Source organism: Ostrea edulis, chromosome 1 (genome assembly GCF_947568905.1).
Source record: "Ostrea edulis chromosome 1, xbOstEdul1.1, whole genome shotgun sequence".
Lineage (NCBI taxonomy): Eukaryota > Metazoa > Mollusca > Bivalvia > Ostreida > Ostreidae > Ostrea > Ostrea edulis.
This window is the reverse complement of record NC_079164.1, coordinates 86,061,585-86,082,150: the sequence shown is the minus strand read 5'-3', so window position 1 is coordinate 86,082,150 and position 20,566 is coordinate 86,061,585. Positions and strand designations below refer to the sequence as shown.

General features: G+C 35.8%; 1 protein-coding gene across 1 annotated transcript; it reads right to left on the bottom strand.

The window, feature by feature from the left end:
* Positions 1-533: 533 nt before the first annotated feature.
* LOC125676966 (splicing factor 3B subunit 4-like) lies at positions 534-18,347 on the bottom strand. Its single transcript, XM_048914859.2, has 10 exons — positions 18,210-18,347; positions 14,637-14,720; positions 12,540-12,685; positions 11,010-11,138; positions 10,656-10,836; positions 9,066-9,230; positions 6,339-6,446; positions 3,167-3,271; positions 1,005-1,130; positions 534-780 (listed from the first exon to the last, which is right to left on the bottom strand). The coding sequence occupies exons 1-10, from the start codon at positions 18,241-18,243 to the stop codon at positions 641-643; spliced, it is 1,218 nt and encodes a 405-aa protein (XP_048770816.1). The 5' UTR covers positions 18,244-18,347; the 3' UTR covers positions 534-640.
* Between the last annotated feature and the right edge of the window lie 2,219 nt (positions 18,348-20,566).

Genomic DNA, 20,566 nt, shown 5'->3' with positions numbered 1-20,566 from the left:
CTCCCCTTTGAAGGGGCATGACCCTTCATTTGAACAAACTCGAATCCCCTTAACCCAAGAATGCTTTTTACCAAATTTGGTTGAAATTGGCCCAGTGGTTCTAGAGAAGAATTTGAAAATGTGAAAAATTTAGACGGACAATGGAAGGTACGAAAAGCTTACTTGATCTTTCAGCTCAGGTGAGCTAAAAAAAATATCGATACATCTTATATCTCGAATATCTTCTAAATAACATAGCAAATCCACAGAAATGATTGATGGATTTACATGCATACTGTATACAGGGGGAATTTTGCTCCCCTATTATTTTTGCTTATTTCATACTCAATGAACAAATTTAAAACTGGATGGCATTAAACTGACTCACTGTGCTGAAGTAGCAAAATAGGTTTGGCAAAATCAAAGCGGGTAAAATTTATCTTTTCAATGCATCTGGATGAAAATTTCTTTTGTACAGTATATACAATACAGTATGTGTATACATGTAGCAAACTTTTTTGAGAAGTATTGTAGGCAAAAGATAAACAAGAAAAGTAATTTCTAAGGTTTATTTAAATGACAAACATGACGTAAATGGTCTTCATGGAGGAATGAAGTAATGTGTAAACTGTCTTCTCACTGGCTTCAACTGATTGGTTGCTTAATAACTTCTTGAGGCAGGCGGAGCTGGGGGAGGGGGTTGTCGAGGAGGGGGAGGAGCCTGCCGGTTCATGCCTGGAGGGGGTGGAGGTCCTCTCATACCAGGGGGAGGAGGTCTCATTCCAGGATGTGGTGGACGGCCTACACATAGAAATTACATACTCTGAAGGCAACATTTTGAAAGTATATGAATTATGTCCTGAAGTGTGGAGATACCAGTAGACATATTGGTGTATAAATGTAAATTTGCATTAACTTACAATCACACATTTTCCTTTCTCTACAGTACAAAGCATCGTTCAAAACTAATTTATCATGACACAAATCGACCATACCTGTATTAACATAAATTGAAGTGTGCTTACCATACATTGGTGGTGGTGGACCTCTCATGCCAGGGGGCGGTCTCCATCCAGGGGGTGGCCGCATGCCAGGTGGTGGAGGGGGCATACCCATTCCTGGAACACCAGGGGGAGGAGGCATCTGTGATCCTACAATATAACAAATTCATGATTAAATGTAGATACCTTACACTGGGAAGATCTATCCGGCAATATTCAAAATGGTTTCAATACATTCAGACTTTGCCCTAGATGCCATTTAATATTAGTTCCAATGACTGATGGTAGAACAACAAAGTGAGAATGACAGCACTGGCACCCGATGAAACAAGGTCCCAATATTTTCCCAGGGAGCTACACATTTCCAGCTAGTAAAACATCAATTGGGAGTCAAAAAGTGGAAACACCATGAATGATCTTTTCAGAGACACTTATGAAAATAGGAGCGAGAGAGGCCTTCAATAACACCAAAATAAGAGTGTCAAATCAAGTAGCCTCAGAGGCCTACAGTATATGGAGAGACAAAAGAAACTTTGTGAAAAAGCAGAAGCAATCAGTCAGAATAATATCAAAGCCCTTATTGATGACATCCAGGTTCTCACTAGAAAACATCAGAAATGGAGTTGATCTGTTAAGGATAAAGAGGGGAAGACTCTTAACAACAGGTAGGAACAAATGCAGAGACGGGTAGAGCATTTCAAAATAGACAAATCAGTGTGAGCATTTTTCATTAACGGAAATCAAGAAGGCAATTTTATTCTTGAACAAGAGACCCATGGGCCCCGAGTCACCCTGGCCCATATTTAAAAAATTTCCCAAGATATTCGCATGTAAAACTTTGATCCCTATTGTGGCCCCACCCTACCCCCTGTGGCCAAGATTTCTGCACTATGGTATGTCAGGAAGCTTTCATGTAAATGTAAACTTCTCTGGCCCAGTGGTTCTTGAGAAGAATATTTTTAAAGATTTTCCTTATATATTTGTAAGTAAAACTTTGATCCCCACCTTTTCCCAGGGGTATGTGAATTTAACAAATTTGAATCTGCACTATCTCAGGATGCTTTTATTCAAATGTAAATGTTTCTGGCCCTGTGGTTCTTGAGAAGAAGATTTTCAAAGATTTCCCCCTATATATTTGTATGTAAAACTTTGACTCCCTATTGTGGACCTATCCTAGTCCAGGGACATGATTTTAACAGAATTGAATCTGCACTATGTCAGGAAGCTGCCATGTAAATATGAACTTTTCTGGCCCAGTGGTTCTTGAGAACATTTTTAAATGATCCCACCTTATTTTTGTAATTATCTCCCTTTTGAAGGGGACATGGCCCTTCATTTGAACACACTTGAATCCCCTTTGTGCCAAGTTTGGTTGAAATTGGCCAAGTGGCTTTGGAGAAGAAGATGAAACTGTGAAAAGTTTATGTCAAATAGGGGATTTAAGTTTTCCAAAGGAATATATAGGGAAACTTCTTTAAAAATCTTCTCAAGAACAGCAGGACCATTATTAGTCATATCAATATGCAGGCATCCTCAAGTAGCACAAAGTTTGTTCAATTTAGAGGGCTCAGGGGTAGAGTGAGGCCACAACAGGAGATCAAAGTTTTATATGGGAATGTACAGAATACTTAAAACAAATCTTTTCAAGAGAAATAGGGCCAAACTAAATCATATCAAAATGATTGGGATAACTCATTTTAGAAAAGTTCAGGTGCAAATGAATTGACCTTGTGTCCCTATACACATTAACGCACCTGTGTAAAACATTGAAGGAAAGTATATTGATTTTGTGGAATTTTCTATTTCAGTGTTTTAAAATTTGTTCAATACCTTAAACATAATGATCATATAAAGCATTTTTGCTTATAGATTACTTTGATTCATTAGCATGTAAGCACAGTAGTTCTGCTGGGGATATTCACCTTACCATAAGACTATCCTTACCACAAGACTATCCTTACCACAAGACTATCAATGTTACATGATACTGATATATAATTTTCAACATAAAGAAAGACACCAGATAAAATGTAAGTGTTAATTGTAACAATGTATAGCAGGGGGCATAAAAAGACACCATTTATTAATCTAGTAGCTTACCAATACTATCAGTATACATAGTAGGAAAGTATAGTAAATGCTACATGATTTTCTCCCTGTAGTTTACATGTATGACTTATACAAACCTGCTTGAGATGAGGGTGGGGGAGGTGGAGCTTGGGACTGACTGCCAGACCCAGGAGGCATCCCTGGAGGCCCAGGACGAGGAGGAAGATGATATGGCATCTGACCTGTGAAGGTAACAGTATTGACATGTATAAATCTAATAAATTCATCTAGTATAAATGTTCACAGAAAATTTCCAAAATACAAGTTCTTTTTGAATTTGTGATTTGTTTTTTCTGATCAGACAGCAAATCAAAATAACATTAACTAGAGCTCTCCTTACAGGACCAGTAGATCCTGTAGGGTATCCCCTGAGTGCATTAAACACTACATGTCTGCTCCAGCCCCGCAAATCTACAATATCTGCATTTCAAAACTAATGCTGAATTCCAAATTTATAATCTTAATCCTTACATCTTTCCATCTATTGTAATTGACATTGAGGACCATGATACCCCTTTTGATTGTGGTTAGTTTGTGATAGGCTGTGATTCTTATCAAGAGTCACTGAAGAGTACATAAGGCCAATTCAACTTAATTGATAGATCATCGCCGCCTGCAAAACTTGCTATTTCCGGAAAATGTTCATGTCTGACTTGTTTATATTTCCGGTATAGCAACGTGAAAACCCACGTGAAGAAAATAGATATGGTTTTCTTAATTTCTCACGTTCTTACAGGCGTAAAAGAAAGGAAGGGATTAATGTTCTTCATATCCTGAAGAAGTTTGGTATATTTTTGTTCAAAATTAAAGCTTAACCTGGAATTCGTCTGTGAAATAAGCATAGATTGATATCCATCTGGCATTAGATGATGCATTTCTGTTGACAAAATACTCGTTTGTCATTAATATTTTTCTCAGAAAATAGAAATTAAAAAATAAAATCCTCCCACCCGCCCCATAGTTTTTGGTGACTCTGGATGATAATCTACTAATTAAGTTGAATTGGCCTAATTATAAGATCCATATCATGTTTTCAAGTTTTGTTGATATAGTAATTTATCTAGTTAATATCAAAGGAAGCAGCAGTTGAGGACTTTCTAACATAAGACTTGATGTCCTAAAAAGGACTTATACAGGCCTACAAATACTACTGCTGCACTTAAGGTATTTCAACACCCCTCCCCCATTTTGAGATGCATTGTCGGAAAGTAAAAACTAGAGAATTAACATCTCAACAATTTCTTACATAAGGTAATTATCCTTATTAACAAATTTAATTATTAGACATCACAGTTTCCAAGGCAATCAATTAATTTCTTGAAACTTTGGGAAAACTGGAAAATTATGATCTGTAACCTAGAATAAGAAGTATTCAGCCAATAATGCTGAATTAGTAGTGTGAAAGAGTGTGAGAATGTATAAAATGATTAATATGTATCTTCATTACTATTACTGATGATTATGTGAATATGGAAAAAGAATAAATTCCAGTGGAACCCCGTTATTACGTTTTCCATTTTGTCACGCTAAAATAACGTAATACCGGGGGGCAACGTAATAAACGTTCCCAGTGAAATCCGTTAAAAATATCATTTGGAAATTGTATATAGTCCGTGGTACTCCGTGAAGGGGTGTGTGAATATATCTTTACTGTTTCTTTGTTTAAAAGACTATGATACTTTGTTTTATTTACATCTTATCTTTAATGTCCGTAATTCTTCATATTCTTATCCCTTTTCTTTATTTCTGGTGTAGGATACATAAGGATGTTTTGATAAACGTTGCTTTTTCTGCATTCGTTTGGACCGCCATTTTGTTCAACTTTAAAACAATGCGTTCATGTAAATTTCTATCAATAATTCGTTCCGGTTCGTATTCAACATTCGTATTAAAAAAATAACAAAACATCGTTTTATTAAGTTCTCTAATTACACAATACACAACACAATAAAAAAAATCCCACCCAAAAAACAACAAAACTATAGACACAAAATGCACACGATACCCAACACTTACACACTTTTCTCACCAACGATAAACACGGAGAACAATTTAAGCGCAATCCACATAAAAAAAATATATAATGATGCACGAAGATTTCATTTATAACGCTAAATGATGGCACTAAAATCACGTGCGCATCAAGGGATTTTAGAATATTCACTGAGGTAAATGCCGTGCACGAATCGGCTGATAACACAGGACAGTTTGATTGGTGTATGTATGGACGAGATTTACGAACACCCAAGCTGCATGTCCAAACAACGGACAATTTTTTAATTGAACACCTTTAGTCACCTATGTCCAAGCAGTTACCCAAGCGGTTTTAACATTGCTACGATAAATCTTGTCTTTCATGTTTGGTACCAAAGCTATCCGTAAATAGAGTTTTAATAGTGAAGGTAATCACACTATGCTGAACACTCAGGTGGTTGAGAAATTATTTCTTCGATTATCAAATTATGAAAAATGAAGTAAATTTCATAGAGTACAATGTCTAAATAAACATTATTTAATTGTTTATCACTGGCTTCGATACGGGGTATTCACCTGTATTGATGTCGCTAGATCTATCGAAGCGTGATCAGTCAAGCGTCTCTAATCCCCAAACAGACCAGGAAATTTACGTGGTGACTGCCGCAGGCAGTCAAGGTGTGAATGGCTTATTATTTTGAGAATCAAGATTCATTATTGAATAATTAAGGGTTTATTACGTTTTTTACAATGTAATACCGAGTCCCGGCATCTTAGGACAACGTAATAACGAGGTCTATTTTATATAGGTTTAAGAAATGGTTTTGTGCTTTGAAATTCCAACGTAATATGCGGACTAACGTATTAAAGGGGGAACGTAATAACGGGGTTCCACTGTATATAAGAAAAAAAAAAAGTTCTTGAAATGTCGCAAGATTTGAAAGTTTGCTTTCAACAAATATAGTGGCAAATTTCTAGCAAGGAATTTGTGAGAAAAAGCAAATTGTATGATAAATTGTGAGAGGTCTCTACATTCTGTAATAGTTTTGCACACAACATGTTGGAACAAGTATGATAAACAGAAGGATAAAAACGGGTTCTTCCAATATATCTTCGTATAACAACTCTGTTGTGGGAGGGGCGGGGAAGTGAAGAGAATTACAACAATATTTTAGAAGAATTACACAAGATGCACAAGAAAAATGGTAATAAATTTTACTCTGCTGGGATAGTTCGATGGAATGCCTTTTTCTTTTATGGGGGTACAATTCTTACCTTGCTGGTGAGGAAACTGTGGCATGCCCATGGATGGGGGCATGGGAGGGGGAGGCATTGGCTGTTGCATGGGCATCATTGGAGGAGGCATGTTTCCCGGGGGCATTCCTGTCAAGAGAAAATTACAAGTGAATGAAATACTCATGTTTATGTTCATTTTCATATTCAAATTTAAGATAATCTTAAATTTGAGGACATTTGCATATCCTTCCAGGATAAAGAAAACTGCAGATTCTTAGACAAGCGTTTCACAGGCTTTAACTGTCACCTGAGGATTATTAGTTAAAAGTATCACTAGCCCCAATGGCTAAAATATATAGAATAATTTTCCTGTTCTGCATATTTAAGCTATATTCTAATATTCAGCAGCAATATAAAATAATATATGTTCTTAAAACATAAATGTCACTGAAAATGTCCATACTGATTAAAGACTTTACAAAATATCATATATGTTATATCAACAGTATATGATTATTTTGGACCTGCCCTAGAGTCAAAAACCATGGGATTACGAAATTCACAATTTTTTTGGTACATTGTTTTGCTTTCCCTAAATATACGTTTAGTTTTTACACAGTATCAGCAGAATTAAAGAAGTCTTTCAAATGATAAAGATTTTGGTCCCACCCTGGAACCAAAACCCCTACTCCTGGGATCATGAAATATACAACTTTAATAATGGGCTACCTGCCATGTTTGACCCAACCCTGGAGTCAGAACCCCTACCCCGGGGATCATGAAATTTACAATTTTGGTAGAGGCTTTCCTACTCCACATGACTATACATTTGGTTTTTCTCATAGATATACAGTTATAGAGAAAATTATAGAAAATGTGTCAATTTTTGTCCCATCTGTAATATGCTCCAGAGGTGCTGAATTAAAAAAAAACTTTGATCTCCTATTGTGGCCCCACCCTCCTCCCTGGGGGCCATGATCTGAACAAATTTGAATCTACTCTATATCAGGAAGCTTTCAGGTGAAGCTCCACTCTTCTGGCCCAGTGGTTCTTAAGAAGATTTTTTAAAGATTTTCTTTATATATTCACATGTATAACTATGATCCCCTTCTATGGCCCCAACATACACCAGAAGATCATGTTTTTAACAAACTTGCATCTCCACTATGTGAGGAAGCTTCCATGTAAATTTCAGCTTTTTTGGCCAAGTGGTTCTTGAGAAGATTTTTAAATGACCCCACTCTATTTTTGTGATTATCTCCCCTTTGAAAGGGGCATGGCCCTTCATTAGAACAATCTTGAATCCTCTTCACCCAAGGATGCTTTGTGCCAAGTTTGGTTGAAATTGGCCCAGTGGTACTGGAGAAGATGAAAATGTGAAAACTTTATGACAAAGATGATGCCAATGGAAAGTCTGGATCAGAAAAGCCCACTTTTTGAGCTAAAAAGTGGAGATAATCTTATCTTGAAAGGAAGTATGTCGCATAATGGAGGTGTCCTTTACCACCTAATCACTACACATAGAAGAAAACAACTGAATGAAGATAGATAATAATGCAATTTCCTTTCAAAATTGTATGCTGTAAAACCAACAGAAATAAACTGCTGAATTAAATTCCTGTTCATTGCAAATTTTCTATAAAAAGTTAACACAAACATTTTTAAATAAATGATCTCTTCAAAAAAAAAAAACCCACCCTGGTAGATTATTTTATTTTTATGAAGTGATGTACAAAGAATCATGATATTCAAATGCTTTAAATTTTATGAAGATAACTACAAGTATTTAATGACCGATGCATTTCAGAGAAGATATCACATGCTTGCTTCTGATACCCATTTTATTGGTTATGATATATGCAATTGCAATGTGGATTGACATTCACTTCAAAAACTAGTTTCAATCCCACGTTTTCAGGGCCATCCATGCCGAATCATACCTGCCCTTTTCATTTGTGACATCAAGCAATTTGACTGTAAAAGATGACAGTCATGAACACTGTATAGTGGGTATTTTGTGTGGGTCTAATATTTGACGATTTGCTGGCTCAAAGGTATGCTAATAATTTTAACTGAATAAATTTTGGCTGGCAAGTAAGAGTTATCTCTCTTGCAGATACTGAAGTCACAATTGAATGCATATTTGGCCAGTGAAATTTTGGTGAAAAGCTATGTAACAGCAGAATCCCCCCCCCCCCCCCCCCCCCCAAGCAAAAAAAACAACAACACCCAAACCGCTATGTGGTATTTCAAATCTTGCCAATTAATGTTTCATTATAATAAAGTAATTTCTTAAGGCCTTGAACTCCATGCAGAGGTCAGATTTTGTGGCAATCTTGATGAGTAAACAATTCTTGAATGGAATGTAAACAACACACAAACAGATCTTCCACAAGACCATCCTTAAAAATTTTAATTTGCTGTCATATGACTCACCACTTTAGTAGTGAGCAGATAGGTTGGGAATTTTTAATTTGTCCAAAATCACACATTAGAGCAAAATTTAAAATTCTGAATCAAAATGCAATAAATTGATGGTCACTGGCAAAATGACTGAACCCACTTAGAAACCACTGCATCTTTCAATGCCATGTTTTAAATAACATGGTTTTTATGTTAAAAACTACTATGAAACAAAAAATAAATTGAGAGGGGCATATTTTTGGATTAGTTCACCACATCACGGCAAATCAAACTTTTTAGGGTGGTCTAAATAATACACGGATAGCCCTGTGTGACACATCCTTTCCTATTCACTGAGGTTACCTGGCATAGATGACATGCCTCCCATGGCTGGAGGTGGAGGAGGAGGAGCCAAAGATGAAGAGGCCATTTGCGTTGGGGGTTGTTGTGGCGGGGGAGGGGCATCTGCAAAGAGTTGATGAGGGCGGTCTGTTAGGGAAAGAGGGTTCTGCTTCGCCATAAATCTCTCTGGAATAGAATATAACAAGATGATCAGTATCTTTATTTGGTATACATTTCATGTCTATTACATCACATTCTAAGAATAGAAACAAAAGTAGAAATATATATACACAGTCAGGTACATATATTTCTGTTTATATTCTAAACATCTACTGTAAAATGATGTTGAATATACACTGCAAGTAAATGCAACATTAAATTGTAAAATCTTTAGTGATAAAGAGTTTTCATTTCCTCAGTACTGGTAATTATTTGATATGATGTATAGTTACGTTTTATATCGTAAAATATAAAAGTGTGATGATAATAAAATTTCAAAACTAATACCCAGTGATGTAACTCCCTTTATGTGAGAAACAACAGTCCGTACAGATCTATGCATTCTTAGTTTTTTTCAGTTTATATTATCACATGTTAACCATTTTCATTTCACATTTTTGTGTAGCTTCGAATGCATGACCTACATAAAAGGATCAATTTGTCCACAGTCTATCTGTTTGGACAGGGTCCCATTGTATGAGTAAATCCTTCTTTACATCTCTCTAGTTAGAGAAACTGTCAACTTGAAATGCCATGGAGATTTTGAGGAAGCAAATATCTAATACATTGTACTACATATAGAAAATGAATAGCATTAAATTATAATGATGTACAAAATCTTTCTTAAGCAATACATTCCTGACAATCCATCTCTTTTCACTAATCAAAACAAGATGTGTTTGTGAAACAGTGATGTCCCTGTATGACAGCAAAGTCATTCTGGTACCAACAGAATGGTCTTGTTACCAGGAATACGTGAAGTATAAATGCCCTAGCACTAAAGTTTCAAAAGTTATGGCCAGGTTTAAATTTTTTCGAAAGAAAGTCAAACTCCAAGGTGAGGTCAAAAATTTTGGTATCAAACAAAAGGTCACAAGGAAAACACATGTGAAATATAAAAGCCCTTGCACTAAGGATTCAAAACTTATGGCCAAGTTTATAGTTTTTGTGGACAGATAGACAGATCAAACACTATATGCCCTGAATCTCCATTATGGGGGCATAAAATAAAACATTAACAACAGTATTACCAGTGGTCAGTGGTAATATGGGTCTAAAAGATTGTCTGACTTGTTTCATACATGAAAATTTGAAAGCAACTGAGACATTAATGATTTCCCATCATTATACAACAGCATTTTTTGCAGGTTTCACATAAACATTTTCATTCAAAAATGTCACAGTGATTTAGCAAGGATAAAATATTTACAGTGAAACATGATTATATGGAAGCAACAGCCAAATTTGTTTTGTTATCAGCATACCAGTAATTCCTAATGCTAATTGCGGGGATTTAGTCAAAAAAATTTTTTTAGTAAAAAATAGATCATCATATGCAATATTATTGGTTCTAAGTGTCTTGTTGTCACCATGATTTTTATGTTGACCAACCTGCTGCTGAACCGTGCCGCTCTCCTTTAGAGTCCTTCTTGAAGGCAAATGAAATAGAAATGGCTCTATTACACAGGAACTGTCCATTCATGGCCTCCAAGGCAGCATCAGCGGCCTCAAAACTGGCAAAGTTAATGAATGCATAACCCTTGGAGTTACCCGTGTCAGGGTCTCGCATGATCTGCAAAACAAGTATCGTGAAAAAAAAAAACCATCAAGTAGTTTCTCAAACAAATCCTACAGAGAAGTTTGGAACAATTGCTCAAATAAGTACCACACTATGTCTCAACTTCTTTAGGATGGAAATAGCTTATACAAATTGGTTACATATCATAGATCTAGAGATATTCTAACCTTAGGTGTTTGGAGGATGACCCCAAATGCACTGAATGTGTCATAAAGTAATTTCTCATCCACCTCAGGATCCAAGTTTCCAATAAATATATTGGCCCCAACATCCAAGTTCTTCTGATGGGCTGAAGCCTGTTAGTAATACAAAGAAAGAAAATAATAATGGGATCACTATCCTGTATCTTAGGAGCGAGAAAAAAACCCCAATAATGGGATCACTATCCTGTATCTTAGGAGCGAGGAAAAAAACCAATAATGGGATCACTATCCTGTATCTTAGGAGCGAGATAAAAATAATAACAATGGGATCACTATCCTGTATCTTAGGAGCGAGTTAAAAAATAATAATAATGGGATCACTATCCTGTATCTTAGGAACGAGATCAAAAGATCAATGTTGGATGAAAATTTAAATTCAAATAATTAGGGGGATGGAGGATAAAAACTCCCATAAGTTTCTGTCATCAGAGTAGAGTAAGAGAGGACTGATGTTGAGAGGATATTGAGGATGAAAGTTTGGAAAAAGAGAATATTGTAGATGAAAGTTTGGAAAAAGAGAATATTGTAGATGAAAGTTTGGAAAAAGAGAATATTGTAGATGAAAGTGCTGAAAAAGAGAATGAAAGTTCACAGAACGAGGGAGTAGAGTGTAGGAGTGAGACTTAAAGTGAATATGATAGTGAGGATGAAGGGTCAGTGTATGAGAGTCTGAATGAACTTCAAATGGAATACAATCGAAATAGAACATGTTATTGTCAATATGAATTTTATTCTTTTTTATGAGTAAGTTCAGGATAAATTGTTATTTGCAACCGTGGACCTCAAAATACTTTTGTATGGGCTAGTAATGTTGGTAAAATTGGGGGCCCACATGGCCCCTAAATTTTTGACTGTTATTTGCAACCCTGACAGTATATGATTAAGACAAAAATTGAGATAACTTTAGCATGGCATTTTTTTGCCTTGTTGACCCTGGTTGTTTTGATACAGTGTTTGATCATGTTCAATATTTTTATTCAATATTGCATAAATTTCTTGACTTGTGGACCCTGATTGCTTTGCTATAGTGTTTGGTAATACATTTGTATTCATTGTCTTTATTGTGTAAATTTCTTGCCTTGTTGACCCTGATTGGCTTGCTATAGTGTTTGATAATATTCATTGTCTTTATTGTGTAAATTTCTTGCCTTGTGGACCCCGATTGGCTTGCTATAGTGTTTGATAATATTCATTGTCTTTATCGTGTAAATTTCTTGCCTTGTGGACCCTGATTGGCTTGCTATAGTGTGATAATATTCATTGTCTTTATCGTGTAAATTTCTTGCCTTGTGGACCCTGATTGGCTTGCTATAGTGTGATAATATTCATTGTCTTTATCGTGTAAATTTCTTGCCTTGTGGACCCTGATTGGCTTGCTATAGTGTTTGATAATATTCATGGTCTTTATCGTGTAAATTTCTTGCCTTGTGGACCCTGAGTGGCTTGATATAGTGTTTGATAATATTCATGGTCTTTATCGTGTAAATTTCTTGCCTTGTTGACCCTGATTGGCTTGCCGTACAGTTTTATCATGTTCATTATCTTTATTGCATAATCTGCGTCATCCTCTCCCATGAACTCCACAAATCCATAACCCTGGTGGGACTGTGTGACACGATCCTTTGGCATGTGAACATTCACTAAAATAAAATTTAAAAATGCATATAGATACGAAAAATTTACTAAAATCTTAGGCAATATATACAATTCTATACATGTATTACAACTCTAAAGGAGATTGATGGCAAATCACAAGTTACAACCGATAATACGGATTCTTGGATGAAAAGTCCAACATAACGCCTTTTGCGTCCCAGTTGAGTGACCTTCACTTGCGCATCTCGAACCCGAGCTCTAAAATAATCGGATCACACCCGATATTTTTAAATGGTCATTTGGACCGACATTTTCTTGATAATTATCAGTCCAGCGAAAAAACATTGGCTAACTCGCCATGTATTTCCTTGCCTGTTTTACCTTTTAAATACAAGTACCGAATTATAGCATGGTACTCAACTTTAGATGAAAAGCATACCTTTGCATCACTAGCCATTTTTGACATAAAGAATGACTCAATACACGTGCAATTTTGTACCTAGGTATAAAACATGTATTGAAACAAGGCATGAAAATCATGACCATGTCAGTCAATCGGAAATGGGATAGGCTGGTTACTTATTGACTCCCCCTCATATCATGCAATATCTCCCTTTTTTTCTTCTCCACACAACCCTCTCTCTTCCTCCTAACTCCCTCTTCACTTACTCTCCATTCCCCAACTTCGTGTCCCCTCAGCGTTTTAGGTCAAAAGATGATTTTAATTTGTATCTCGTGACTGTAGAAGAGACTTGGATTCATTATTATGAGTAAGAGAATAAAGCTCAGAGTCGTCAGTGGGTAGGACCTGGGTCCCTGAGGCCAAAGAAGTTGAAGACGCAACCATCTGTTGGCAAGGTGACAGGGTTCGAAATTAACTTTTTCAAGCACTTGTCCATACGGACTAGTCACTATTGATGTTCACTAGTCCGCAAAGCATTTCAGTAGTCCGTCCAGCATATCATAACAAATGATCTTCATTTCATATTCAATAGTATTTAATCAAACAAAACACATCACAGTTGCAAACAATTCAGTTTCTGACACCTACAGAAGAAAAAGACCACCATACTCGATTTTGCATTTAAGATTTTCAGAAGCATACAGTAACCTCAGAGTTAATCCTTTTATAAACGTCCATAAGTGTGTTCAAGACTCGTGATACATACTCAGCGTTCATAATCAGAAGGAATTTGTGCTCGTTCAAAGAACGGCTGTCTCGAACGCACTCCATGTGTTTGAAAAGATGTCATAGTTACGCAAACACTTAACCATGCAGGTTATCGACTATAAGTTCAAATATATAAGAGACTCAGACAAATCTTGCTAAAATCTTAACCAATTCAAGATTGATTTCCAGATTTTCACAAGTCCATATGGACTTGTGCTATAAAGAGTTTACTAGTCCGACACGTTTTTTACTAGTCTCGGACTTACGGACATGAGGTAATTTCGAACCCTGGGTGATGGCCACAGTATTGTTGGATGTTTTACCAAAGAGAAGTACAATAAGTGGAGCGTACTATATGAAAACTTGCTAGACCAGCTGAGAATAGCCATCCGTGAAAAATGCCGAGGTAAACTCTCTAAAGGCGTTTTGCTGCAACAGGACAACATGAGAGTCCACACTTGCAAAGTTGCAGTGGATGCTGTAGAGCAAAACAGGTATGAATTAATACCACATCATGCCTATTCGCCTGACCTAGCGACTTCTTCCTATTCTCAAACTTGAAAAAGGATATCTGTGGATGTCATATCCGGTCTGACGAAGAAGTTGTGACATCAGTTAAGGAGTGGGTCAATGGAAAGGACCCTGACTTTTTCAGTTCTGGGCTGATGGCACTTGAACACTGTTGGTCTAAGTGCATCACACTAGAGGGCTATTACACCGAAAAAGAAACAGTGAATGTCAACCGGAAATAAGTTAGACTGGTTACTTATTGACTTGCCCTCGTAATGACCAAGCACAAATATGTATATGATATGGTAACTTACCAACAGGCCCTGCTTGGAGAAAAAGTTCCCATAGTATTGCTTCTGTGACTTTGTCATCTAAACTGCCCACATATACAGTGGCATCTACAAAATAAACATGGCTTAAAACACTGTGTTGAATACATGTATCAACACTTTGCACAAGTTATGTCCCTTGTCTGCCATTTAAAGATTAAAAATTGTATTTCCCTACGTTAGCCTTTTTAATTTTCTTATCTGTAGCTTTGACATTTGTTATTTTTCCATCAATTGCAGTCAACTGCAATAATGCCCCAGGGTGGGACAACCCATTAACTTGTCTGAAAGCTTGATAATTAGCTAAAATTCACAGTAATAGCATCTTACATTTGGTAAGGTAAAGAAGAAAAAACTTGGCAAAGGGATATAACTTGTGGTGAAGTGTTGAAACGTTTATTGTCAATACATGGAAGCTCAATTTTCATAGATTTTGTGGGTGCCCCATTCCCATGAATTTCAAATCACAACAAAATACAAAATTTATATGTTTCAATGTATGGATCCCGTGGTGATCAGGGTTAGAATAGGTCCTTAGTACCCCTTGCTTGTCGTACGAGGCAACTAAATGGGACCGCAAAAAAATGAGGTCCCGTGTCACAGCAGGTGTGGCACAATAAAGATCGCTCCCTGCTCAATGGCTATTGTGGTTGTTCAGCACTGAATAACTCAAGTTCAAAAGGTGCAAAACAGTTGGACAATATTACTACTATTGCTGCGGATCTTCACCGGAAATTTAAAGTTTCAATATGGTTGACTCATTTGAATTCGGAGGCTAATAGCAGGTGAAAACTAATCTGATCTGCTGAAACAGACGATCAACATTCATTCAGATATTGTGAGGGTGACCACAAGTAGCTATATTTTAAACGGTAATTCCAAGTTGGACAGAGTTCCAGATAAGGTGTGTATCAGCGTAAATACTCATTAAATTTCACCAAATACGCATTTAAGTTGAAAATCATGTGTACAATTACGCATTAGCGAATGTAAATACGCTTTACACTCCCAAAGTAATGCGTATTAGTCCGCGTATTTGTGATACATGTAGTATGATATAAATATGAATTATTTATTCATATGAATTGAGGTTAGCCCAGGGCTTGATCATACATGATATTTAGTGCTATGTAATACGTTTTGATGACAATCACAATTTTGAAAAATTGGAAGAGTTAACTCAAAACACTATTATATAGGCCTACTTGTTATACTTTCTTTCTTAAAGAGTTAGTGTGCAGTCGAAAGCACAGAAAAAATTGTATTATCAATTGTGGACGAATAATATACAGAATTGGATCATAATCATGTGACTGAGTGTCTGATATATTCAAATTTAATGCATCATTGATCAATATCAAATTCCCAATGACAATGAATAGTTTTAATAAAAAGAACTACAAAGGATTTCCCCCGTAAATAGCTGGAGCGGCCTTTTAGTATAAAGTTAAAGTTTAATGGAAGAAGTATCGTTTATCTGGTGACATCTTCTGTGCAAAAGAGCAAAGATAATCAGTAAATTAACAAAATACACTTTTGAAATTTTCTGAAAAGCAAAATACTCATTGATTTGAAAATCAGGGGGTAAATACTCTTTGTGGCAAAAAATTATCTGGAGCTCTGGTTGGACTGCAATGGATGACAAATGCATAAAATCCAACATAATGAAGAAAATGGTGTAGGGTTAACGACGGCGACCTAATTCTTGGAAGTTGGACTTATTTTTTCAAAGTTCCTGTGAAGTCAGGTAAACGATTTTTGTATAATAAAACAGAACAATACTCTGACTTTGAACTGGGAAAACTTTTTATGCATTATCACGATTAATACCAAAGTTTTGAGAGTTTGAAGTGGGCAACCGAGAATTCATGGCTGCTTTGTTAGTTCCCTTCTCACTATTATACTATTAGTATTTATACTAATTTGCTCATATTGTGTCAAAACCTTGTGATTGCAGCTAGGCTACATACTATTCAAAAGGTTGGGAACACTTCCCCTATAGCAAGATATTCTTGCTAAAACGCGATTATCCCTCTCTAGCGAGAGTAAATATATCCCGTACAACCGAGAAAACCCCCCGTGGAATACATCTCTTCGTGTTTCACGTGAAAAGAAGAAAATGTGCTAAAATGTGTGATGCTTCTGCAAATATATTAATCAAAACAAAAACACTCATGATGTGTATTGGATTTCAGACTGCTTCTCTCTTACTTTGACTATGTTGTCAATTTCATAGAAACAATTCGCTTCATGTTGAGTGTGTGTCACACTTATTCAACGTTGCACGGGATTTGCCATTATTTTCAATAAAGACGCTAAACACCTGTTTATGGTAATGTTTATTTCTCGCTAAAGAGGGATAATCGCGTTTTAGCGAGAATATCTCGCTTTAACGTAGTTCCACAGTCCTGTGACGTCATAGGATTTTGCAAAGTCAATGATTTAATGACTGGAACATAAATTTTGTTGGAGTTTTTTTCAATAGTTATTTTAAAAAAAATTGTCAGCCATAAAATATTTCAAAAGTCTTAGTCATATTTGAATAGTCAATGATATGTTTCAAAATATTGAATCCAAGGACAATAACTCCGTTTTCAATAAATTATTTATCAAGTCCATTATGCGATAGATTTCCTTTTATTTTCACAAACATTTTACTAAGGTGATAAGGAATCATTATCTGTGTCTTTTTGTGAAATTACATAAAATTTTAATCCATGAGTGATTTTGAATAGCTCAGCTGTATGGTGCCAGACTTCGGTTTTTTATGGGGGTATACATACTCTAGAAGCTATAAATTTGAAATTATTAAGGAAAGGTATGTATTTTTGTTCATAAATAACTATAATAGATGTACATCTACTAATATAAATAGAAAAAATGATATGTAAACCATGCTATAAGGAAATTGTGTCCACATTTATTCGTTTTTTAACATTTTGGAGAATAACGCTAATTCAGTAATTCTGCACTTATTATTCTAAAACTTGATGAACATATTGAAAATGACATGTGTTTTAGTTATTGACATGTTTCTTGATAAATAAATGCAATTAAACAATTTTCTTGTTGTTTTTATTTTAAAATAACGACAAATAACTGTTTCCAATGAATTCCATAAAATCTACATAGGGGTACATGACTTCAGTAGTGTCTGTAATGAAAATTATTATGGAAATCCTTAACTAATTTGCATTTTTTCATAACTCTAAATGTTAAGTTATTGATTCCAAACAAAAAAATGCTACCTAAACCCCAAAAATCCAGGACTAAGGATCCACCTTAAGGGAAGTGTTCCCAACTTGTTCAATTGGCCCCTGTGTACATCCACAAAGTTCACAAGAAATGAAGGGAAAACCAAATCATCCTTGGACATAACAAATTTATTCATGTGAAGTTTGAACAGTCGTACAAGCAAAAAAATTAATAATCTTTTCACAATCAACATAAATTGAGAAAATTCTAGCTGACCAGCGTTACTGCAACGTCTAGAGAAAACAAAAATGTACAACAACAATATCATTTTCCATCAATGGGTAAAAAGTTAACAAAACAAACCTTGATTACGCTCTGCTATCGGACCAGCAGCCATAGTTTATTGTTGTTTTCACTCAGTTTTCCATTAATCCATGCTTACATTTCAGATAGAAGCCGTCTGTTGTACAATAATCCCGCTAGATGGCGCACAGGAAAGCGAACGATGAAATTAAGTCGTACCACTACGTAGTTGACTGTTAAAAAAAATGGAAAAAAAAATGAATGCCTTTGAGTCTCAGTCAGGCAAATCAGTTTTCCGCAATTTTTTTTTTTTTGGTGTTATGCTTGCAGATATAGATGTAATATTTACTTTCGAATTTTGTTTAACTAAGACTTGTTTTATAGTCATTATGTTAATCATAAGTAGTGTATGGCATGCCCCACGAGACCCTAAATACGGAATTTCCGAGTTGCCCTCTATTTCTTTCCCTTTGTGGAACTCTTACGCACAGTGAGACGCAAAACATATTATCGTCCACACGCGGTGGGTACAAATGCTTATCGCTGCCTAACCACCCAAACTGCAGGGACACACAATATTAGCAAGTTTATTTGTATTTGATAATAAATTAGCTCAAACAAAAATCGATAATCACCATTTTATTTTTATTAAAATATCACTCGTGCAAAGGAGAATAAATAAAAAATATTTTCATATTTAATTTAATGGCCAAATTCAAACAAATATATTCTTGATAGAGGGCGAAGCCCTCTCACGGCCCGAAGGAAAATATGGGAAAATATGGGAAAATAATGAAAAATTAAACCATACCTATGGAACTTGAAAAGTTTGGTACCAATGGCGTCGATTCGAATATTACCGCGTGGACATGTATTCTTCCATTCTGAATCTCGTCTACCCTAGTTCACGTCGTTCTGAGATGTTACATAAAATCCGTAAAAACCTGTCAATCTTATTTCCTTAATCATATAATATGTTTTACGGCGTGACCGTGTTTGAGGGCGAAGCAAAAAAGTTTTGACATTAGTATCTATATCCAAAACAGGACAAAAACAACCCGAAGTTAGCACGCGGACGGAGCTGTATCAAAGCATCCTAATTTTTGGACATTTGATCCACCTATATATTGAACGCGGGAAATATAACACAATTGATGTAAACAGTACATTGTGACGTCATATTCAGCGTCGTTATTTAGCAAATTTACAAACAAAGCGTTTGAACCACAACAAAAAACATGGCGTTAATCGTGGAGTGATTATATATGATTAAGAAAATAAGATTTACACGCTTTTACGGATTTTATGTGTAACATCTCAGAACGACGTGAACTAGGGTAGACGAGATTCAAAATGGAGGAATACATGTCCACGCGCTAATATTCGAATCGACGCCATTGCTACCAAACTTTTCAAGTTCCATAGGTATGGTTTAATTTTTCATTATTTTCATATATTTTCCTTTTAAACATGTATATACGTGTTACCTATAGGGAGAGCTCCGCTCTCACGGTCCTTCGGGCCGTGAGAGGGCTTCGCCCTCTATAATCACTCCACGATTAACGCCATGTTTTTTGTTTTGGTTCAAACGCTGTAAATTTGCTAAATAACGACGCTGAATATGACGTCACAATGTACTGTTTACATCGATTGCGTTATATTTCCCGCGTTCAATATATAGGCGGATCAAATGTCCAAAATTGGGATGCTTTGATACAGCTCCATCCGCGTGCTAACTTCGGGTTATTTTTGTCCTGTTTTGGATATAGATACTAATTCCAAAACTTGTTTGCTTCGCCCTCAAACACGGTCACGCCGTAAAACATATTATGGTCAGTTTAATGTATACCAATGGTTGATATAATCAAAATTTACTCTTTCATTACTTTTATTTACATTGGTAGTCTATATTATATACAACGTGTATACATTGTACCCACCCAAGCGTTCAACAGAACACTGAACGTACCTCCATCACAGAAGAGCTGATATCTCGGAAGTTGCGTATTGGCCTAATTTGGAAATAAATAATTCTGTTCTATTCTATAGGCTATATGGGTGTGTCAGATTTTAAAGCAAATTTCTATGATTACAACTGTAAACTCTTTTTAAGATTTTAGCATCTTATGAGAATAACCAAATGGATGATGTGTCTTGTTTACATGATTTTGTGTGAAATACAAACAGTACATTAAATGTGCAAGAGACTTTGGCACACCCTGTAAGGAGACAGTTCTTGGATGAAGAAATCACTTTAGACAGTTTCGGAATAAATAATGCCACTAACAAAGTTCACATGATTTACAACAAGGCTTGTATAGCTTCATTAAAGAAAAAAAGAAGAGTAAAATGCAAAACAAGAAATGGTTTGATCAAGACCTAATGAAAATGAAGAGAAAAAAAAAACCCACTTTGTT

Bases quoted from the DNA above. Each gene is read 5' to 3' on its own strand.
- LOC125676966 (XM_048914859.2), bottom strand. From the start codon at position 18,243: ATGGCTGCTGGTCCGATAGCAGAGCGTAATCAAG. The intron at 9,231-10,655 runs GTTGGTCAACAT...ATTCTATTCCAG, and splicing joins GCGGCACGGTTCAGCAGCAG to AGAGATTTATGGCGAAGCAG. The intron at 781-1,004 runs GTAAGCACACTT...TTCTATGTGTAG, and splicing joins TCCACCACCACCAATGTATG to GCCGTCCACCACATCCTGGA.